This window comes from Spodoptera frugiperda, chromosome 28 (genome assembly GCF_023101765.2).
Source record: "Spodoptera frugiperda isolate SF20-4 chromosome 28, AGI-APGP_CSIRO_Sfru_2.0, whole genome shotgun sequence".
Taxonomy (NCBI): domain Eukaryota; kingdom Metazoa; phylum Arthropoda; class Insecta; order Lepidoptera; family Noctuidae; genus Spodoptera; species Spodoptera frugiperda.
In genome coordinates, this window is record NC_064239.1 from 1,746,145 (window position 1) to 1,769,672 (window position 23,528).

At 39.5% G+C, this 23,528-nt stretch overlaps 2 protein-coding genes across 8 annotated transcripts; one reads left to right on the forward strand and one right to left on the reverse strand.

The window, feature by feature from the left end:
- The first annotated feature begins 206 nt into the window (after positions 1-206).
- On the forward strand, positions 207-5,414 carry LOC118265628 (retinoblastoma-binding protein 5 homolog). Of its 2 annotated transcripts, none has more exons than XM_035578640.2 (11): positions 207-376; positions 476-501; positions 740-934; positions 1,284-1,490; positions 1,905-2,086; positions 2,317-2,436; positions 3,209-3,402; positions 3,831-4,006; positions 4,324-4,455; positions 4,746-4,866; positions 5,064-5,414. In XM_035578640.2, the coding sequence occupies exons 1-11, from the start codon at positions 358-360 to the stop codon at positions 5,138-5,140; spliced, it is 1,449 nt and encodes a 482-aa protein (XP_035434533.1). In that variant the 5' UTR covers positions 207-357; the 3' UTR covers positions 5,141-5,414. The 2 variants fall into 2 exon arrangements, with proteins under 2 accessions (XP_035434533.1, XP_035434534.1); XM_035578641.2 differs by having other exon boundaries at positions 208-376; positions 4,324-4,437.
- On the reverse strand, positions 5,402-22,949 carry LOC118265625 (remodeling and spacing factor 1). Of its 6 annotated transcripts, none has more exons than XM_035578637.2 (25): positions 22,591-22,949; positions 22,335-22,522; positions 21,764-21,960; positions 21,355-21,481; positions 19,301-21,021; positions 19,141-19,214; positions 18,672-18,907; positions 17,913-18,081; positions 17,171-17,269; positions 16,508-16,671; positions 15,556-15,730; positions 14,928-15,058; positions 14,500-14,619; positions 14,131-14,249; positions 13,702-13,820; positions 12,873-12,987; positions 11,150-11,378; positions 10,542-10,794; positions 9,806-9,872; positions 9,404-9,525; positions 9,125-9,162; positions 8,630-9,010; positions 8,286-8,367; positions 7,577-7,676; positions 5,402-7,432 (listed from the first exon to the last, which is right to left on the reverse strand). In XM_035578637.2, the coding sequence occupies exons 1-25, from the start codon at positions 22,733-22,735 to the stop codon at positions 5,701-5,703; spliced, it is 6,903 nt and encodes a 2,300-aa protein (XP_035434530.2). In that variant the 5' UTR covers positions 22,736-22,949; the 3' UTR covers positions 5,402-5,700. The 6 variants fall into 6 exon arrangements, with proteins under 6 accessions (XP_035434530.2, XP_035434526.2, XP_035434528.2 ...); XM_035578633.2 differs by having other exon boundaries at positions 9,404-9,540; XM_035578635.2 differs by having other exon boundaries at positions 10,533-10,794.
- Between the last annotated feature and the right edge of the window lie 579 nt (positions 22,950-23,528).

Below are 23,528 nucleotides of genomic sequence, written 5' to 3' on the forward strand. Positions count from 1 at the left end.
ATATAAAAATACTGTGAGATTTCTACTATTGATAGTACTACTGTAGTTATATTTAGTATCGATAGTTATTATACATTATGTCGAATATTCTGACCTTCTCAAGGTAATGAATAGCTGTGCTGCTAAATTATGTACCGAAACCAAAAAAAAGTACTCGAATGAAAACGAAACGTATCTACCGCATTTTACTGTCGATGTCAAACAAATCAAATGTCAATTTTAGCGTTGTGTACTCGAATTTTCTGTTGCAGTCTTCGTAATTATTTGTAACTTTATTACAGTATCCATTAGCATTATACGTGATCTATTTTAACGCTAAACAAACTTATTTACTAATAAATATATACATATATAAATATGAATTTGGAATTACTCGGTAAGTGTTTTTTTTTAAATACCGTGCACTTTGGTGCTGGTTGCATTGTTATGTTATTGTTTACATTACAATTTAGAACATTTTTTGTTTTTTTTTCAGAATCGTTTGGACAGAACTATCCTGAGGTACGTTTACATTCATTCTAGTTTTATTACACAAGTTTTTTATACGAATACCTGTTGTTTACTTGCATCGAAAAATGTACTTTAAATATAGTTTACGCCGGCGGTATTCCGTATTCCGACTCTATTCTAATATTACCACGCGTCTTTTAAAACATTTCCAAAAAAACTTGGTCTTGAAAGTTTTTTTTTGCAACTGTTTCCTAAACAAAATGACAAATTGATTTGTTTTTTTTTTCAGGAATTTGATGGTACCCTAGACTCAATATCATTGGCAGCAACATGTGCATTCAATAGAAGAGGCACTTTATTAGCTGTGGGTTGCAATGATGGCAGGATATTTATATGGGACTTCTTGACAAGGGGCATAGCTAAATCAATATCAGCTCATGTTTATCCTGTTTGCAGTCTTAGTTGGTCGAGGAACTGTAAAAAGGTAATGTATTTTTATTGTAGACTTACTTTACTGTTGACAAACTAATGGGTTACCCCGGTCCAGCTCTAAGTAGGAGTAGGAACAGGGAGGTTTTTAGTCAGTAAGAGTTTGATACTCTCATTTACCCAAAGCAGGAAAAGTATCTGGACAAATTTACCCCTTCAAATAAATTTATCACTATTTTCTTAACACAGTCTCTCACAGAATCTACTCTTATATTCAATTCACATAGCAAAATAATCTCTTTACTTATTCCACTCATAAGAACACTATTTTGTAAAGTATAGATATGTGGGTAACCTAAAATAAACATTAAAGTCACAATATTATGGTATATTTTTGTCCACAGCTCCTTTCAGCCTCAACAGACCATAATGTATGTATATGGGATGTTTTGTCCGGAGAATGTGAACAACGGTACAGATTCCCAACACCTATATTACGAGTTCAATTTGATCCGAGGAATGACAAGAGATTCTTAGTGTGTCCGATGAGGCACGCAGCACTGCTGGTTGATACGGACGGGGAACACAAAATATTACCTATAGATGACGATGTAAGTTGTTCAACTTTTATTTATAACACTAGCTATTTCCGCGCGAATTCACCCGCTCTGCTTGGCTTCTATTTATTACAGCATGATGTTTTTAATTTATTTAAACTAATTAAAGTGAGATATACTAATAAAATACTAATTAAATTTGTAAATATTTGATACTTTTTTGATTTCACATTTAATAAAAAGATAATAACCTAAAAATAACCCTCCTTCTGGCGCAGTCGGGTAATAATGGTTGACTCACGTAAACATACTGAGAAAAGCTCTACTCATCCCACCCATCATTATAAGCAGCAGACACAGCGACGTCGCGCAATCCACTGAGTAGGCTACGCCGAGTCTGCCAATCTAGTCGCCTCACGACAGTTATTATAAAAATATCAATTGTTAATACAATTATTTTTTTTACAGGGTGACATAAATGTAATAGCCTCTTTCGACAGAAGAGGTGACCATGTGTACACAGGCAATGCAAAAGGGAAGATATTAATTTTAGACCCTCAGTCTTTAGCTATAAAGGCTAGCTTTAAGATCACAGTCGGAACATCAAGCACCACTAGCATCAAAAGTATAGAATTCGCAAGAAGAGGAGAGTAAGTATCAAATATTTTTTATGGTCTACTTACTTTGATTGGCTGCAAAACCGCAGATTTGATACTGTACAAATATTTGTGTGATCTACAGACAGTTTTTTAAACAGAAGACTTGTTCAGTGGGTGTAATACATTTTCGTTTGTTGTAAACTAACTTTATTTGTTGTTCTGCTTGTTATATAAGTGTTGAGTAGCAATAAATAACTAAATACATAATTTTACAATTTCAGCTGCTTCCTGGTAAACACATCGGACCGTGTCATTCGAGTATACGACACAAACACAGTACTTAAGTGCGGCGTCAATGGCGAGCCAGAGCCTATACAGAAACTACAGGATCTTGTCAATAAGTAAGAATCATCATTATTTTCATTGTCAGTAGACAATGAATGACTAAAAGATGTCTGTTTGTGGTGTGTGTATGACAAACACAGGTCTGGCACCTAAAACAAAAAAAAACATGAATACAAAATTTCATTTTATTTTAAGTCTTTAACTGCCAATAGAAAACTGTTGAAGGCAAATCCTCCGCTAACGTCGGTCACCTGGTGTCCCCCATGGCGTTTAACGTGTTAAGGAAGATGCTATATTTAAGTACATTGTGACTAAGTTTTTGGAAATAAACTATTTAACTATTTATTTATTTCAATAATACACGCACCTTTAAATTTTCACTTATACAAAAAAAGGCAATTTAAAAACTAAAAAACCCGACTGCGTTTCTTTATTTATAATTTGAAAATAAAAAAAGCCTAAAACGAGAAAGCCAACGTAAAATTGAAGCAGTCGGGATTCGGGTCCGTGCGGGAAATGCTCCGTGCGGGCGTTTCTCAGTGCGGGAATTGCGCCGTGCGGGAATTACTCCGTGCGGGAATAGTACCGTGCAGGAATGCCTCCGTGCGGGAATTGCGCCGTGCGGGAATTGCTCCGTGCGGGAATTACGCCGTGCGGGAATTTCTCCGTGCGGGAATTGCTCCGTGCGGGAATTGCGCCGTGCGGGAATTACTCCGTGCGGGAATTGCTCCGTGCGGGAATAGTATACCTCATGACACCATGTAGACTTTTGTTGAGAAAAATAAATAACTAAGTATGTATGTATTCATTTTATGTCTATTCCACTAGAACAACATGGAAGAAATGCTGTTTCTCTGGCGACGGAGAGTACATCTGCGCCGGATCAGCTCGGCAACACGCCCTCTACATTTGGGAGAAATCCATCGGTAATCTTGTCAAGATCCTACACGGGACTAAAGGAGAACTACTGCTCGATGTCGTGTGGCATCCTATTAGACCGATCATTGCTAGTATTAGCGCTGGTAAGTGTTTGCTTCATTGTTTATGTATAATGTAGACACTGAAAGAGATACTTGAATAGAGTGCATGTTTTCCATTAATTGGAACTAGATGCTCCATTTAAAATGGCTAGCAGATCAACTTACTCTAATCTGTCATCATAAGTCATCTATTACACTGTTTACCAGTTATTTTGTTGTATAATAACGATCTTGAGACATAATATTTGTAACGTAAAGTATTCGAGGATGCTCGACTAATTTCGATCAACATCGGGGCTTATACTCGGAGCCGCATGCACGTTCACCTATTGATCAATGAAAAAAGAAACGGGATATTATAAATTGCATATCAAATAAAATAATCGTCTATCAATACATACTCATCATTTAAGAAACAGCACTATAGCAAGCTAAAAGAAAATAATCATGCAACTATTAAAATCCTACAGGTGTAGTATCAATATGGGCACAGAACCAAGTGGAGAACTGGTCAGCCTTTGCGCCGGACTTCAAGGAACTGGACGAGAATGTGGAGTATGAGGAACGGGAGAGCGAGTTCGATGTAGAAGACGAAGACCGCTCGGTGGACCAGGCTGGGGAGAGCCATGATGATGAGGAAGTCGAGGTATGGATAAGTGTAAAGTTTTTCGTAGTTTTTGTTTCAGAAAATGACTGTATTGTCGAAAAAAATATGCGTTTTTGCTTCTCTTTACAAAGACTTGCAACAATGACACGCTTATTACCCAACGGGTATAAAGCGATATAAAATTATATAGCATAACCCTGCTATAAAAGAACCAAAAACAGTCGAACATAGTGTAATCTAATTTTATTTATCGAAGCAGTTTATGCCTTTTCCTTATTTTTCAATTTTCTCTTTCAGTATGAAAATGCTAAATCACAAATAATAATTTAATATAACCAATCTTCTATATAAAACAGGTGGATGTAACTACTTGCGAGCCTGTAGCGGCTTTCTGCAGTTCAGACGAAGACGGAGAGGACGAACAAATGCTGTCCTTCCTACCCATTGCACCTGAAATAGAAGACCCAGAGGTAGGTGAAGCGATAGAAGTAAGTTATCTGAAACATTCCTACAATTTTCGAAAACCTATTAACACTAGAATATTGTTTATATTGAAAATTAAATTTGAAATCCAATATTCTTGTCACGATCAATCCAGCTATGAGGAAATCTTCTATGTAAATGTTCAAAATTCATTATCATAAGAATAAAGAATAAAAATAAAAATCATCATCAAAATACTAGAGTATGGGCCTCCTCGACATAAGAGGACTTTTCTTCTGTCAGACCCCGACGGGTAATAGAGTATAACATTCAAATAAATATATTTGTATTGCAGGATGGATGGGCAGCCACACAGGAGACTGTGACACCGACAGAAACCCCTGAGAAACTGGAGCCGGCTGCTAAAAGGCCGAAAAGCAAAACATACGATATTTCGCTCAAGATAGCGCCACCTGGTGAGTGTTGTATACGTCATCCTTCTTCCATTCTCTAAACATTATCACTGATTTTAGATTTCAATACTATTTGTGTTTTAGATTTTTTACTTGCATATGTTTGAAACTCAATGTATTTTAAATCTTAATTCGTTTATAACAAAAATCTAGCTTTATTTATAACAATAGTAATACGATATAATTTGTTTTGTTTTCAGAACAACCTTTATCATTTAGTGGCAAAAACAAGACAGCGGCGGGAAGTAAAAAAGTTGCCGGCAGACCTCGAAAATAAAGTATTATAATATAGTTTGGATACAATTATTTGTATGTATTAAATAATAACACCAATGCAATGTATTGAAGTGCTATTATAACTTCTATTTTGTTAGGGATGCATCCAATATCGACCTAAAATAAATTTATTCATATTGTTACACACTTTGTAGTGCGCAAATGCGCATCGATATCGATGCATCCCTAAAATAATATTATGGACATAAGAATTGAAATATGAAATGATGAAAATTATTATTGTACAAATAAAACACGTTACTTGTAGGAGAAAACATTTATTTTTTCAAAAAAAATGTCGTCGATCTCTTTAATAAAATTCGTATTCAGAGTATACTGTAAGTACCTATCGGTCGTATATAAATAAATCTCACTTAAACATAACCAAAATAATAATACATTCGCCTATTCGAGACCAAAAAGACTCAAAATATATAATATTTACTTCCTATCGCTAAACTAAATCTCCTACGCTAACACATAATATCGTACAGGGCGAGCCGCCGCGCGCGGCGCATAAATATATAATTATCTATCGCTCGGTGTCATATGTACAGTCCGTCACGCGTCCATGTCGTCCTCGTGCTGGCTGGAGAAGTAGCTCACCAGCCCGCCGAACACCGAGCCCCCCTCCGCGCCCTCCCCCTCCGGCCGCGGGGGGCCCACGCCGGCCTCCGTCTTCACCGTGACCAGCGGCGCCGCGCCCAGCTCGTCGCGCGCGCCGGGCGACGTCCGCGCTACTTCACTGAACTGCGGCGCGAAGGGGGCGCCCACCGGGCTGCCGCGCCCCGCCGCCACCGCCACGTACGGCGGACGTAACATCGGCCGCAGGTGCGCGGCTAGGAAACCCGGCCCGGGGGGCACTGGCCCATGGGGAGGGCCGTGCGCTGGCGGACCATGTGCAGGGGGGCCGTGCGGAGGCAGCCCGTGTGTAGGGGGCCCGTGGGCTGGCGGACCATGAGGAGGTGGCCCGTGCGTAGGAAGCCCCTGCACTGGCGACCCATGAGGAGGGGGTCCGTGTGCTGGGGGTCCATGCGCAGGCGGCCCGTGCGCTGGCGGCCCGTGCACTGGAGGCCCGTGCGGAGGGGGGCCATGTGCTGGCAGGCCATGCGCGGGGGGTCCGTGCGGTGGCTGCCCCAGTGTAGGGGGCCCGTGTGGAGGCGGCCCGTGCGTGGGTGGGCCATGTGCAGGGGGTCCGTGGGCAGGTGATTCTAAAGAGTGTGGCCTCTCTAGTGAATGAGGCCTCTCCAGAGATTGCGGTCTCTCTAAAGACGCAGGACTCCGAGGTCGTGCTTCAGTTGCATAAGGGTTGTGTAGCGGAGGAGGCCCGCGAGGTCCAGGTGGCCCCGGACGGTCAGCTGGCCCAGGGCCTGGTGCATACGGACCGTAAGGCCCATACTGCGGCGCGTACGGCCCGAGCGGGTACCTCGGTCGCCGGTCTTTGTTCTCTGTATGTTTTATTTTGGGATGTCTGGGTGGCTCGTCACGTGGCGGGGTGGGTTCCCGCGCGGGTGATCCAGCAGGGGAATTGTATTCTGGTTCAGTTTTAACTTCTGCCTTAATTCGCACAGGCGGCTCATGTTCTGCTGGTGGCGTAGACCGCGGGGGAGCTGACGGTGATGCTGAAGGTGGTTCGCGACCTTGTAGTGCCCCGGCGAGGGGACCCACTAAACCTGGAGCCATACCGCGGAGTATAGCGAGTGGTCCGCCGGGGCCTGCCAGGCCAGAGTTTGGTGGTCCGTGTGGGCTTGAAGTAGGAGGCATCGCCCCGGGTGGGCCGGGTGCGTGCGGTCGATGTAAGCCGAGCGGCCCGTGGCCGGGGTGCGGGGGCCCGTGGGGAGGGAGCCCGTGGCCTGGGGGAGTGGGGCCATGGCCGGGGGGAGGCCCGTGCCCGGGTGAGGGTCCGTGACCAGGAGACGGACCGTGACCAAGAGGTGGGCCGTGACCAGGAGGAGGAAGGCCATGGCCGGGTGGTGGCCCGTGACCAGGGGGAGGGCCGTGGCCAGGAGGAGGGCCATGACCAGGAGGGGACGGGCCGTGGCCTGAAGGTCCGTGCGTGCTGGTGGGCGGTCCGTGCCCGGGTGGCATGGCGCCGTGTCCGGGCGGTCCCCCATGCATGTGGTGGGGTCGCGCGGCGCCGGGGTCGGTGTAGGGGCGCGGGTATGCGCCGTGGGGTCCATGCTGCGGCGGGCGGTAGTAGTGTCGCGCGCCCAGCGCGGGGTGCAGCGGGTACATGGACACGGGCTGCCCGCGCCCGCCGTACGACGCGCCGCCGCCGTACATCATCGGACCCCTGCGGGACGACAACACATTACAACAACAATAATACGACGGTTTACCTAAGACTAGATTTCCATCGAGATTATTACGAAGGTTCCTTAAGTCTACTCCGACATACCAAATCTCATTTAAACTTTTAAACACTTGATATGCTCACCTGTATTGCTGGTTGATCATATGCGGCATCCGCGTGATGATGCTCGGCTCCTCCGTGATCGGCTTGAACGGCTGCGGCGACCCGGCTACTGAAAGCGTACCTGGATATTATAACATTGGTTTTAAGAAGAAACAATAAAAGCTCAATATTAGTAAGGAAAGGTTTCATATAAACAGACGGATCCCCCTAAGATAAGGTGAGAAATATATGTCTTAGATAATTTTGATGTAGTCAATAGAATCCACCCCGAACTTCCATCCCCCTTTAAAACAAGCCACTAAACAATGCAGTAAGATATAGTAGTGTGTGAATCTATATATTAATACGTGATGCAAAAACATTGGACCGCTATTTACGAAAATTGCGCGGACGTAGGAGCATAAAATTTGGTACACTTATAGTTTATGTGTAGAAGAAGTGCATAACGCTAATATTTTTCAAAAATAATGCTTATAAAGTACATTAAATCAATAAATAAAACATTCTCACACATGCATAGTATCTGATCGTATTTGACAAAACGTCAAAATCGATAGACATTGCGATGATATTGACGTCTCATATGAATAGAGTTTTATAAAAGAGTTTGTTTGAGTTTGAGTTAAATAAAAAATATCCTTGAACGTATGTTAAGTGGTATTGTAAATTAAATCGTATATGGTTGAATTTCAACCACTAGGCGACCACTAGTACTAATAAGTCCCCGTACCTTCCCTGAGCGCGGCGCCATGGTCGGGGCGCGCCAGTTGTCGCTCGTCGCCCGTCAGTACTCCGCGGAGCTCCGCACGGACCTGTAGCACAATACATACCGTTATACAAAAACTAATGTTACATATCATTTAAAAAAAATTGGGATTTGATACAATAAAAACAGATTTTTCTATTTAGGGTCTTTTAAGGTTTGCGCAATATAAACAACCGTTGAAATTTTGTATACGCGTTCATCGCCATAAACACTGTTTAATTCAAATGATATAAAAGCTTGACGTGAGATTAGATTCTTTTGAGAGAAATCTACTGAAAATGACCTCAATATAAAAATGACATAATTACCTGTAGCCTCGGTGTGGTAGGAAACCGTGGTTGTTCATGGAAATCGTTAGGCATGTGCGGTGAGGGTCCAAAGCCATGCGGCCTTGGGCCAGACCCACCTGGTCCACCAGGTCCGATGGGTCCACCAGGTCCGATTGGAACACCGGGGCCACCAGGACCACCGTACGACATAGGAGGACCAACAGGGAACTCCATTTTCTCCTTCTTAATTCTCTTGTTCTCTTGCATGGCTAGTCGCGCGAGTCTCTTCTCCTCCCGTTCTTTAGCCTTCATTTCTTTCATCTTCTCTTTTTCTTCTTTCTTTTGTAATCTTTCCACTTTCTTCGCTTCACGCTCGGCTCGTTTCGCTTCGCGTTCTTGTCGCTTTTTCTCCCTTTCCACCTGTAAAATGATATATGGTCACTAATCTTGTAGACTTCCAATTTTTTATGTAGTGCAAATACAAGGGTGCCTTGTGTTTGTGTTTATAAAACGGCTTAGTTGATCCAAACTTACTTGATTAGGTTTCATTGGTGAGCCGTCCGTTCTGAGATCTGTATAAACATAAATTGAAACTTGTCAAGCTAAAATTATATACTTTTACACCAATACTATCACTGTATGTTATATGTTTGTTCGTGTTTTTGGTTTTCTCCTGTATTATGAAGAGGTTACTAAACCAAAATTTTACTGGAGTATTTGATACTTAGAAAATAGCTATTGACATTGTGTAATAAAGATTTTAGTATTAGAAAAATATTAAATGACTTTGTAGCATGTGAAGAGCATTGGTACCTTTAATTTTGACTCCGATAAGTTTAGCGAGTGCGTCGTCACTGGCGGGTGCATCCCCCGCCGCCGGCGTGCTGGGCCCCGAGCTCGGGCCCCCGCCGCGGCCCCGGCCTCCACGCGGGCCCCTGCCGTAAACATCACTTGAATATAATTAGCATTGGAAGTATAACTAAACAGAATGAAAATGTATCTAAAGGTATCAAATGGTGAATTTGTTAAAGATTTAAAAATCTTGCAACGGTGAAATGTTTCATAAATTCTATAAATTAGACAACTACGTTTTAAAGCTTCTGAGTATATCACGAATAGACAAAAAGAGAATTTGTTTTATAACTAGTATAATCTTACTCGACCGAGATTAGTAGTGATATTGGAATGATAATGATGATGAAAGTGATAGTTTACCTGCTACCGCGACCGCCTCGACTGCCTCGACCGCGGGCGGGACGCGCGCTTAGGGCTGCTTGGGCATCTGTGGGAAACAATACTCTGCTTACTAGTCATTCATTATACCTTCCATTATTATTTCCATTTAATTTACAAATGAAATAAGAAAGGAAGCACGATATCTTTAGTTCGATATAGATGCTATTGGTCCCATCTAGGTGCTATCCTGGTCTATTTGAAATAAAGATTTTTTTCCTTTTTTTTTTTGATGCAATAGAAGCAAGACAATGTGTCTTGCTAGGATCGGCGCTTATTCCTCGAGGTAGACTCATTTAGTAGATTCAAACTTTCGATAATTCGAACCTCTCAATAATTCGAAGTCATCACGAGGTCTCTAGAAAATCTCTTTATATTTCAAACTAAATACATTTTTATACAGTAGGTAAGAACCTAATTCGAAAAAATTAAATCATTGCTACGTAACAAAACGACTCGTTAATTCCAATATTTGGCGTCATATGTCCAAAATTCGAGTAAAAAACCCAAAGTTTGAGACAAATTCAAATTTCGGACCAATTGATATTTCGACCATTCGGTAATTCGAAATATTTTAAGAGTCCCTCGAATTTCGAATCGAATGTCGACTGGGCATACATTGGGCCCTTACCATCACAATCATTCATACACCTAGTTCAACAAACACATAAAAGAGTATTTTATACAAAATATCTCAAGTAATACTGACACAACTTACTGAGATGCGCTTGTAACTCCTCAGTCTTAGCCTTGGTGACATCTTCAGGTAACTTCTCAAGCGGTACCACAGCGGTCTTCTTGATCAAGTCACTGAGAGCCTTCCTCTTCTCCTCGCTAGACTGGTCTATTTCTTCCTCTTCTGCCTTCTTGCGTTTAGCCCGTTCATCATCAGAGTCCGTTGTTGCGTCCGTGTCGATTTTGTACTCGTCTGAGCTGTCCGGCATGTGTTTGCCGCTTGATTTGTGCATTTCCTGTGAAAGAAGATGAGAGTGATCTTTATATGTACATGAAAATTAATAGGATTGGGTCCAAACCCGTTATCCACACGACGTTGTTAGGAGAAAATTATGTTTAAAGAAAATTTTAACGAATTTTCATTTTAAATGTAAAGACAGGCGGTCTCGTTATTGTAACTACAGTCACTGAAGACAGTTTCTTTAATTTCTGAAAAAATATAAAGCAAGTATTCTTCAGTCAACTTAGTGGTATACTTTATTTATAAAACAAACTGAACTAAAATATTATAAATTTTTGCATAGAATTTTATTAATCCCTCTGAAACCATCAAATAACAATGGTAGTTAGTAGTAAGATTGTAGTACTTACATCCTCAGACTCTGTATTGGGCATCTCAGTATAATTAATCTTCTTCTGCCTCGTTCTGTGCTTGGGGGACCAATCGTTGACCCCGTCATCCCCACTAAGACCCCCGTACGTGACCCGGGCACGGATCACGTTACCTTCCGCATCGTACTGCGTCAAACCACTGCGCTTACGTCTCTTCTTTGATTTATCGCGCCGCTTCGCCTTCGGAGGTCGGGATTTTGATTTTGACCTGTGAAAAACAAATTGTTTGCATATAATATGTCCTTCACATGTGAAAAAATATATTTAACTACTACTTTACCATGAGACAAAAAACACTATCATGACTATAATATTAAAAATTGCTGCTATATTGCAAATGCATGGGTAAAGGATAATACAATTTTTGTCATAATCTAAAGGGATTACGCCAAAACCGACTGTAGCGACACCTACATCTACGTTTCTGCTGAAAATCTATTGCACTGATTCATTTATAAAACTTAAGTTACTAGAAAAGATCATTCCGTCTCTTATTATTTTAAGGAATACAGTACCCTTAATACAAGTGTGCTTACTTTGTTTAACCACTCTAACGTCCAGCCGCGCACGGCATCCGAACCGCGCGCGACTCGCAAGTTCGTCGTAACAAAAAACCTATATAGCTACTGAACCGTAATGCCTAGAATAAAGAAAAGAATACCAAAAAAAAGATTGAAGAATACTGATCAATCTTAACGATTTTTTTAAATCTTTAGTTAATCTTTAAAATACAATAAAACGGGTTAAACATGAAACACAGAAAAAAAAACAGAATTATTTCTACCTTTTTAGAATATACGGCACAACTATTGCATATTTTATCAATAAAATATTTTTACAACAAACTAGACTCATTACCCTTTCTTTTGATGTATATATGATTATATTCGGTTAACTCTAAGTATTGTAATTAAATCGAAAGAAAACACTACTCGTAATTTTACACATCAAAAAACCTGAGGAACACATTGACATTATTATGGAATCTTCAATGAATTTAGTATATTTCTCTTTGAAAAATGTATTATTTTGCTTATTACGAAATGTATTTCGATATTTTATATACTATTGTAATGCAAAGTATGTAAAATATGTATAAACAAAACTAAAAGTGGCCAACACCAGACCGGCCATTTTTTTGAAACAACAATCGTTTGAAGTTAAAATTAGACTAGATTTATCAGCTAAAACTGTGATATTTGTACATCATCGTAAAGCACAAATCTTCTAGTTTATTTTGATGTATAACACTTGCAAGATAAATTAACTCACAAAAACACTTCACAACACGGGCGTAAAACGAGTCAACTAACTTTAAAAATTTATATTTTGTTTGTCAAAGCATATTACAACGCCATGTCTTATTTTTTCGTCGAACAATTTATTCAGCTGTATAGATAATCAGTCAAAACTCACCAAACAAGACCGTATTTTAAACTAGAGGGAGTTAAACAGAACTCGTCACTTTGGATACTATAGTATCCATGGACGTTAGAGTGGTTAAAGTAATCGAAACGAGAGCGCGTTCGACGCTCTGATTGGCTGGCTCGAATAAACCAACCAATCAGAGCGCCGAACGCGATCTCGTTTCGATTACTTCAAACGTAAAGCAAACTCGTACTAAGGGTACTGATATGAATCCCATGTTAACAATGTAGTGCTCGCAACAGGCCCTTCGAGTTATGTAATAAAGTTGACTTACTTAGATTTGGATGACCATTCCTTGGCGCCGGCTGATTCACTGGAACTGTCGTCGAACTGGCCTTTCTTCTTCTTCTTCACTTCTGGCGAAGATTCCGTCAGTTTCGTACGTTCGCCTAAACGAAATTATAAGTATAATATCTATATATTAATACGTGATGCAAAAACTTTGGACCGCTTTTTACGAAAATTGCGCGGACGTAGGAGCATAAAATTTGGTACACTTATAGTTTACGTGTAGGAGAAGTACAGAACGCTAATATTTTTTAAAAATAATGCTTATAAAGTACATTAAATCAATAAATAAAACATTACACACACATGCATAGTATCTGATCGTATTTGACAAAACGTCAAAATCAATAGACATTGCGATGATATTCTGACGTCTCATATGAATAGAGTTTTATAAAAGAGTTTGTTTGAGTTTGAGTTAAATAAAAATTATCCTTGAACGTATGTTAAGTGGTATTGTAAATTAAATCGTAAATGGTCGAATTTCGACCACTAGGCGACCACTAGTTAGTTATAAATAAACGAATATTTTTTTTGGTACAATACCTACTTATGACTTATACTTACGATAATTTATGTTACCATCGAACTTTATATATTCATGGATTACTGCATCAGATCATAATATGAGCATATGAGCTCCAAACAATGACATTTACGGGGCTCATTTAGCCATACACTAGGCATAATGTCAGACTCAGTGCTATTACTTATTTAAATATTTTTCCGGTTTGAGAATCGCACGATAAACCCCTCGTAGCTTTTGCAAGACATGTTCAAACCAATAATAATGTGAAATAGCACAAATATTTTACCTTTCTTATCAGATCTGCATGTCCGTCGGATAGGCAGCGAGTCCGAGGACCTGGAATCACTGGAGCTGCCTCGGTCGTTCGACGACGATATGTCCTCGGAAGACGACATACTTAAACCACTGCAGAAATACATTTTGCCGGTTAATACGAACGAATCACGGTTTACTCACGAAAAATCTGGGAAAAAAGTTGCTAGTTTCGAGTAACAGCGGGACTTTTAATCATGAGCAGCGTGTGCGGACGCGACGATGTCTAAGCTCAAAGACTTACCATCATTCATCATGATGAAATCCCTGGTTTGCTCCAGATATTAATGTTAATAGGAAACTGTGATTTTTAGTTTTTTTTTCTAGTTACTTGCCTCAAATAGTTATTATAAAATAGAACTAATGTATAAACTTTTTCTTCGTAAATATAGCGAACACATACCCAGTATCTTTGAAGTCTTCATCGGTTTCGTCATCGTCCTCCGAAGGTACCTCCAAGGAGTTCAGCTTCCTCGGCTTCCGACGTTGTTTCTTCTTTGTTTTTCTCTCAATCGGTTTGCCCTAAAATAAACAATATTATTAACTCTGGGTGATATTATTATTAAAGAATGCAAGTCGTTCTACGTGGAGGACTAAGGGGGAGGCCTTTGTTCAGCAGAAGACGTCTCTCGGCGGAAGGAGGAGAGTTATAAATTAAATTTAGTAGGGGTCAATGCGCATCGTTTTTCCTGCGGGTCGCGGGACGCGGTGCATTTTCACCCGAGACGGAGAGACCACCCCATAATTTAATCTGAAAGAGTCATATAATCACCTGTTCCAAAGCCTCTCGCTCAGCCTTCATCTTCTCTTCTTCAGCTGCCTCAATTATGGTTGATATGTCCTTGCCTCGACCCTGGTTACCCGCGCTTGTTGTAGCTTCTACGTATTCCTCCTACAAATAGATTAAACATTAATGAAAAACTATTTTTTTATGTCGTTGTTAATAGAGTACCTTGTTCAGACAAATGATTTCTATTTAGATTTTGTACACTTGTTAAATACATACAATTAATATTTTTGAGGAAGACATTTTAACATCCAACATATATTCCGGACCCGTCACTTACCCAACGACATGTAAAAACATTACGTCACTAAAATTCACATTTTACTTTCACTCACAGACTTTTCCGTTCGATAGTCAGTATAGTTGCGTTCCACCAGTTTGTAGAAGGAGTAGCTAGTCTATGGCGGCCGTACCTTGATGGCGGAGCTGATGAGCCGGTCGTACTCCTGGCTGCGGTAGCTGACGGGCAGCTGGCGGCGCGCGCGCAGCCGGTACACGGCGCCCGACGACGACGTCGACGACCAATCGCTGCTGCCGCTGCCGTCTGCCGGACGGACGGACGGGATTATAAGAATATATAAATTGAACCAATAGGAAATTAGGACTTTTAATTTATAATGTAATGGTGGCCTGGAGGTTTAAGACGTCCGTCTCCCATGCATGCGGATTCGAAACCTACCAATAGCAAGTATCAATGTGACGCTTTCTAAAATTATTTAGACACCACTGACAAACAGTTAACGAAAACATTCCAGGCACTAAGCAAGCTTGGTGATTAATGCTCAAACCTTCTCCATGTGAGAAGAGACCTTTGGTCAGCAGAGGCCACTTATAGACTCCTGATGTGATGTAATGTGAATTTATCATAAATTCTAGTAGATTCAAATAAAGGTAATCATAAGAAATGTGAATTATGGGTGGTTATTGTTGGCGAGATAGCGGCCAAATGTCGGCCCATTTAACATAAAAAAATGAAGTCGACACGGCAGTAACACTAGCAGTTTCAATAACAACAAGTTTATAAATCAAGTAACATCTCACCACTAGATTTATCATCATCATCCTCTTCTTTCTGAGCTTCCTTCTCATCTTCTGACTCCTTCTCACTCTTGGGCTCCGGTTCCTCAAGCTTCTTCCGTTCCCTCTCCGCTTCCACTGTCACCACCAGCTCGTCATACTTCACCAGTTCTGCTTCTAACGATGCTATTAACATGTCCTGAAAGGATTTTTAATGTTATTTTTCGTAAAAATGCAGAGTTACAAAACGATATGAACAGGGGATGTTTTAGTTATGTAGGAATATTAACCGATTCGTTGCGACGCCCATTTTGGTGCACTTTTATGCGTGGCGACGAACAAATATTTCGTGACACGACAGTCGTGTCAAGCGCCATATCAGTTGATGACACGCCTATTGTGCCATCAGCCATGTACAGAATAAAATGTTCTTTTTTCTTTTTTTCAAGAAGCACCTCGAGAAATTTCGATTTGAGCGAGATAAAAGACATTTAATGACACGACACGCGTGTCATACGCCATATGTAAAAAAATTGGATGGCACGCCTGTCGTGCCATCCGCAACGAATCGGTTAAGTCTTGTTTTCACAAGGCAATGTTTGACTCGCAACATGTAGTGTAGAACATTTTTTTAAAACCTGACAGCCCGCAATTTTTGATTAGCAACGTGATTTCGTCTGCAATATTGCTGTTTGTGGATCACACAAAGAATTGCTCCGTGCGGGAATCGAACCCGCTACACGTTGCACGGCAGCCAGTTGCCCAGCCACCGCGCTAACCGTGCAGTCAAGCTGTGCAACGTTGCTGAACGTGCGAGCGATATGTACTACGCGTTAAATGCTACCTCGTGGGTACATAACTTTATATAATGTTGATAAATACCAGACGCCTTGATATGACCCCAATTTTTATCAACCCAAACTTTAAAGACACTTTAAAATCAACATAATTAAGAACTATTTTCAAAGCCACTCACATGGTTACAGGGCGGACAGAACCAGTCCCCCTCGGGCACGACGAACAGTACGGGCTTGAGGCAGCTGGCGTGGTACCCGGCGTCGCATCTGTCACACAGCAGGATCCACTCCGGTTGCTCGCCACTGCCGCAACGCTTGCAGAAACCGTCTGCGTCTTCTTTACCTAGGGCACAGACGTGTTTGTTTAGGTGTTTCTTAAAAGTAAATTTAAAACTGTAACGTAATTATGTGTTACAATTTTTTATTGGAATTGCAAATTATATTCAGGCTTCTTGTTTTATCCACAACGAAGTTATAGGCGGTCGAAATTGACATAAATGGCTTCGAGAAAAGGATGGTACTGTAACCTTGCCGCTTTGCCGATTTTGCCCTGCTCCCAGATAAAACTAACGGATTATCGTAGCTTCGTTTTCCTGGTTTTGTCAATTTTTATTACACAAAAGCCTCGTCTCGACAGTAAATAACAAACAACAAAATATATAACTTTTTAAACAGTTATATGCAGTCATTCGAGAATGATGAGCACATAATGTATCCCAGTTTTTAAAATTATATAGACACAAAATGATAAGAGAAAAATCATCCGATCCAGAGTAATACCGGGACGAACACGATCCTCAATCTTAATGTTTATTTTCAAAGTTATATCTTCAAATACTTACTTTCTTGCAAAGTACGAGCTCGTTTGAGAGGACCGACAGGTTCTCCGCTCTCCAAGTCAGATTCCGGTGAAAATTCATGGTCCGATTTGTTGAAAACAACTGTAGAAAGAAATACATTGTATTAGACATCGGTTGAATACGTGCTGCGGTGCTAATGCGATTAATCGCCGTATTAAGGTTAGTATGGATGCTAATCTAATCATATTATTAGGTACTTAAAGTAGATCACTGAGTGATGTGTTTATTTTAGCTTTTACCTATTATTTTGGATTGAGTGAGTTTGAAGCAGATTTTTCATAGTTAGTAGCGAAAATAAAACTGCCTTCTCCACAGAAGCGAATATGACAATGCAACTGTATCAAATTGTTTGTATCTTCTTACAAATTGCAGATTTACATACAAAACTCTCATTTTTAACTTAAAGTTAACCGAACTGGAGTTCATTCATAGTTAACTTCAAAAGAATTTACAGATCCATTCATCATCTTTCGGCAAAAGTAAAGTGTAAGCGCAGCGACCCTTTGTAGTACTGAGTCGTGATCTAAAATCGTTGTTTTGTACATACTGTGACCTCAAGGAATAACTGTTCCAAGGCTGAATGTGTATGAAATTTCTGTTTATAATGTTAGTACCGCGTAAGACTCTTCAATCGAGGGTGATTATTAGTTCTCTATCGGTATTCTACTTGTTAGTGTCGCGTAAGATTCTTCAGTCCACAGTTCTCTATCCTTATGCTACTTACGTTCAGGCTCCTCATGCAGCTCGAACAATGGTTCATCGGAGTCGGAGTCAGGCTCGGGTCCGGTGGAGTGGTCGGAGCGCCACTGCGACTTGCGCCGCCGCCGCTCCCCGTCAGAGCTGCTCGCTCCACTGGCACGCCACTCCTCCTCGCCTTCCTCTTCTTCTTTGTTCTATTTCAGATAAAAAAAAATCACCACATAAGACATTTTAACTAAAAAAAATCAATAGTAAATTTATTACTTCCTCATCATAAACAATTCTACCATTCATCACAGTCATAATATACCTCCTTTATATTTATAGATTGGGCCTCCGTTTCAGAAAGTACGAAGCAACATTAATAACTGAATTGTTAAACACTGGGTTCACTGTTTATGTTAGTATTAAGATTAAAAGAACATATTCTTTAAAGGAACAAGCCCGTTTTCGCAACTACTGCAACTCCTGTATGCCTTAATATACAGTAGAGAACATGTAACCAAAAAGGCATCGAAAAAATGAAGTCCTGTGCGAATTTCACGGTTATGATAAGAGTTATTCTAGTCTGGCGTGGTCTATTGCCATTCAAAGTCTGGAAGAGTAACAATGTTGCTCTGAAGGGGAACTGAGAATTAAGAATATCACCCAAACGAATATCGTACTGAATTCCTATAAGAATAAAATAAGTCTGTCCGTCCATCCCTTTTTCTTCTATTCTACTTTTTATAAATGACTAACGAGGTAAACAATCATAACAAAACACAACCAAGCTCACTCTTACCTTTTTCTTATGTATCTTCTTGAGTTCCCTCAGCGCGACTTCCTCCATATGCCGTCGGTCGGCTTCCTCCTTGATCTTCATCTGTGCGATCCGCCGCGACTGTCGTATCGGCGCCACGTCAGAATCGTCCGACCCACGACCTCTACCACTCTTGCCTTTGTCATTGCTTGACTTACCCTTGTCAGACTTCCCCTTTGCTTTCTTTTTAACTAATTTCTTTGTCGTTTTCTTGCCAGCTAAAATGGATTATTGAAGATCAAACAAAAGATGAAGAAAGAAAAAGATTTATGGAGAAAGAGAATGTTATATGCTAATAAAAGAATATAATTGCAGTTTAAATCAAATGAAATATTGATCATAAATCATCAGTTAGATAATATAGAAAGCAAATTGTTGTCATAAATTCCACTCAATATTCGCTTGACACTTACACTTATAAAAGATATTAGTATAAAGAAAATCTTAATACCTATACTATAGAGAGTCTCTTCCTCAGATTCGTCACTTGAATGTTTCTCTAGAAGTTTGGCTTCCACTTTTTTTCTGTAAATAAAAATATATTTTTACAATCACAAATGAACAGTCAACTGCTGGTTTATGTACTACATAAGTATATTAAAAGTTGTTACCTGGTAGAAGTGATGATTTTCTTAGGTTTAATTTTAAGACGTTTCCCACTTGTGATGGGTTCATCATCTTCACTTTCGCTTTGAGATTCGGATTTATTCTTATCATCGCTCATCGTAGCATCTAATAGAGACCTTTTCAAAGATTTACACTCCTTCTTACCATTGTCATTAGTTTCTTTGTCACTGTTCTTATCTACATCTTCATCAACCTTTTTGACTATCTTTTTTCTTTTAAATTTACCTTTGTGTGCCTTTATTTTCTTCCGTTGCGCTATAGCATTGCTTTCAACGTTATTCAAACTGTCTTTATTAGTTTCACTGTTCTCTACATTATCGGCTGCTTCATTGGAATGTGTGTTTACGTCACTCTCTGGTGTGGTTTCTAACCTTAACTTCTTGGGAGGTAAAGGGTCTTCTACTTTTAACTCTTTGTCAGGACTCTTCTCATGTTCATTCTCTGTGTTCACAGTATCGTCTTGGTCCACGGAGGACACGCTACTCTTTCTCTTCTCAATAATACTTGTTTTACTATCATGACAATTATCAGTCTCTGAGTTAACTACTTCTGTACTTTTGTTTAAGTTTAAATTCCTTGCTACATTGCTTTTCTTCTTAACTTTACCCCTCCCCTTCTTAGCATTATTCTTCTTAGGACTTTCACTATCTGTGGTACTTTTATCATTACTAGCTTCTCTTTTTAATTCATTTTCTGTATTCTTATTAGAATTAGCGTTACCATCCGTTTGATCTAGGTCGCGGACGCAATGTTTTTTAGAATCAGTATTTAACACCTCTGTGCTATCGTCATTGGATTGATTTTTTAAAGTTCTTTTCGTCACAGAAGGTACACTTTTTAATTTAACATTTTTAACTAAATTATTTTTATTGCTTGAATTTGAAAGTTCGTGAGGATGCTCACCATTAAGACACTCTTCATTGCCATTTTCTTCAGTGGAATTTTCTTCGGGACTATGAGCTTGTTCTATGGTTTCGGGGTTACCAGTATCATTGTCATATCCCCAGCCTTCTCCATAAAAAAACATTACGGGTTCCGAAATTTCTTCACCAATTATATAGGAACTATCGCAATCCGCGCCATTTCCCTCGCCAGTGACCAGCATTACTGGTTCTTCAATAGCTTCACCTACTTCATCTTCATTCAGTTTTTCACTTTCTACTTCTTTGCTTTCTTCAGCTGGTGTTATATCTTCACTTGGTGTTGGTTCTTCAGTCGGCTTTTCTTCTGTTGATTCTTCTTTATTACTTTCTACTGCCTTTGGAGACTCTGGTTTCTCAGGACTTTTTGCTGGTTGCTGGTTTTCATGTTCCACTTCTGCTTCTGCTTTTTCTTCCTCTGCATTTAAAGGTTCAGGTGCAGCATCAGGTTTAGGTTCAGGTTCAGGAACTGCTTCTGGTTCTTGTTCCTCTATTGTTTTTGTATCTGGCTCAACAACCTGTTCTTTACTCTCAGTAACTTCTTCTGCCTCTGTTTCTTCATCTATAGGATCTTCTTTCTCTTCTGTATTACTGGGAGGCTCCTCTTGTTTAGTTTCCACCATGTCCTGTACAGGATGTTCTTCAGCATGCTGTTCTTCCGCATTCTGTTCTTCAACTTTCTGTTCATCAGTTTTCTGTTCATCAGCTTCATGTTCAGATTCTGATTCAGGACTTAGGAACTCTTCTTCGTTTTCTCCTTCACCATCACCTTCTGATTTGTTTGTCTGTAACAGTTAAGGATTAGTTAAATCCTAACTACAAGACACAATAACAATTGTGGACTAGATACATACATTAGCTTCTACTAAAATTAATGTGCTTGAGTATAGTTTAAATCACAATTCAAGCATGGATAAAATAATGTATGTGCTATAACTGCATAAAGTATCATTAACAATCTAACAAGTTTCCTATTAGAGTTTAAAAAAACTAACTTGATTAATCAAACCTGATTGAACCATGAACTTAATAATTTTCAGACTTATAACCAACATATTGAAGCACTTTTCTTTTTGTACCCTTATAACATTTTCATATCAACACAAAGAATGGGTTACCTCCAACTGTGGTGGAATCTCTGCACTACTGGAGTCTTCATTGACATTAGTGGTAGTAGCAAACAGTGGAGTCACATCCTCACCACTTTTCAATTGTGATATTACTTTCACCAACTCTTCCCGAGTTCTAAAAACAAAACAATCAAAATTATTGCAAAAAATATTCAAATACAAATAAATATTAAAAATAATTCTAATTAGAATATTATACAAAACTTTAAATAAATTCAGTAGCAAACAAAAAGTATTTTTAGCATCTTTCGATTTTGATTTAAATATTTTAATACACATTTCATTCATGAATTCAAAGCATTTAAAATGCAAATAAGAGTAATGTATCTTAATCAACTTGATTGTATGTAAAGCAGTATTTTATGGTTTTTTTCTGTGACTTAAGTATTTAACATACCTAGCTACTAGTTGCCATGTCTCCTCATCCTGATCCTCTTTATACAAACAGAGATTTGCCTCATGGTCCACCTGCAGCCAATATACACAACCATTCTTATCTCTGCCAATCGGATCCAACCTCAATTCCTTACATGATATTGCATTGACAGCATTCTTGAACTTTGGATGGCAAGTAAATTGGTACTCTAGTAACAACTGTTGAAAAAAAAGAGAAACAAAAAAAAATAAAGGAATGTAAATAGATCAAAATAATTGACACAGAAACAAAAAAAGTTGGCTGTCAGCCATAAAGTTTTATGATAAAAATCGTAAATATAAAAAGGATTCCTACTGGAATCTATTTCACATTTGGATATTGGTATACTTATTAGAACAAAAATTTGTGGCACAAGATGATATGCAGTTAAAAGTAAACACATTTAGAATTCATAGACATATGACCATTACAAGCAAGTACCCTACACAGACAACACATACATAGGTATGAATCATTTGTGAAAGTGTTATATGCTAGCATTAAAAAGATTAGATGCACATCATCTTAGCAAAAACTGAGTAGGCGTAATTACCTTTAATACTTTCAATTTGACCTGAGTGCTAGCTTTCTTGTAAGAAAACCTCTCGATCTCCCAGGCTTCCTGATGATGACCTTGTTGATGGCAAAACTTTATCATAAACCTCTCCCATCTGTTGCTAGCCACCGTTTTGTGAGCACGGCGCAGAAGTCTCAAGTGTAACTCCTTCAATGGATCCAACACTAACAACAAAAAACTTATAAGATGTTTGTTTATGAATTGGAATGACGAATCTACCAAGATAACTCACCTTCTTGTGTATTCTCTATGAGTTCTTGTAATTTAGATATCGTAGGAACCTCTAAGCCGTACAGTTTGCCAAATGTTTTCAAAAATGAGTAAATAACAGCGAAATTAGGATCATTCGCACACGAAATTTCACCATCGGACGCCATCGTCGGAACTTAACAAGCTTTTTCACTAAACATCACTAATGGTTCTAAATACAGATATATGATTATTTCACTTATACCTAAAGGGAAGTTGTAAAACATGTACATGATTCACGAAAATATGTTCATTTTATGTGCACTCAAAGCTTCTCTTCTTATTTTCTATGATAGTAAAATAAAACTCGATGACAGCCATCGCTCCATAGACTATTCAATTATTTTTTTAAGTAAACATATAAATAGTGACAGTCAATGTTTGAGTCAAAGACAAATTTAAAATGTAAAATTCTATTTCAATTAGAATTAGAATTCTACATTCTTTATATTTTTATTGTGCTGCAAAGCTGCAAATAGTTAAAATACATAATCTTAGGCCATTTAATCACTTGACTGGGACATGTTACATCGTTACATCGGACTATCTTATAATCAAACTAATAATACTGGTCAGGAGCAGGGGCCATAATATTCCGTAGTTACTATATCTACAAGTTCATTAGTTCCTCTGCGAGTTAGCTTCGGCTCCTCGTACGTACGCCTTCCAAAGGCCCGAGATCCTGTGGCCCCGTGAAAAGAAAAGCTAATAATAATAAAAGTGGTCATGCATGCATTCATGCATAGCCAATGTACGACCGTATTATCCCTGAGGAAAACTAGGCGAGTGCCTAGGACACAAGGTTACAGAATGACGCTGCGAAACGCGCAACTGCCCATAGTGTAGCGGCAGCCTGGAAAATTTGGGGCACTTATGAGATGCTTGTCTAGCGCGATCTCTAGGGTCAATTCGTCTCTTCAT

What these genes read in the sequence shown, in the direction of transcription:
- LOC118265628 (XM_035578640.2), top strand. An exon ending in GGTCGAGGAACTGTAAAAAG is followed by an intron (nt 935 to 1,283) that starts GTAATGTATTTT and finishes TTTTGTCCACAG; the next exon opens with CTCCTTTCAGCCTCAACAGA. An exon ending in GCTCAAGATAGCGCCACCTG is followed by an intron (nt 4,867 to 5,063) that starts GTGAGTGTTGTA and finishes TTTTGTTTTCAG; the next exon opens with AACAACCTTTATCATTTAGT.
- LOC118265625 (XM_035578632.2), bottom strand. Translation starts at nt 22,735, where the DNA reads ATGGCGTCCGATGGTGAAATTTCGTGTGCGAATGATCCTAATTTCGCT. An exon ending in CGAGGCGGTCGCGGTAGCAG is followed by an intron (nt 9,541 to 9,805) that starts GTAAACTATCAC and finishes ATTATATTCAAG; the next exon opens with TGATGTTTACGGCAGGGGCC. An exon ending in TATCGGAGTCAAAATTAAAG is followed by an intron (nt 9,163 to 9,403) that starts GTACCAATGCTC and finishes ATGTTTATACAG; the next exon opens with ATCTCAGAACGGACGGCTCA.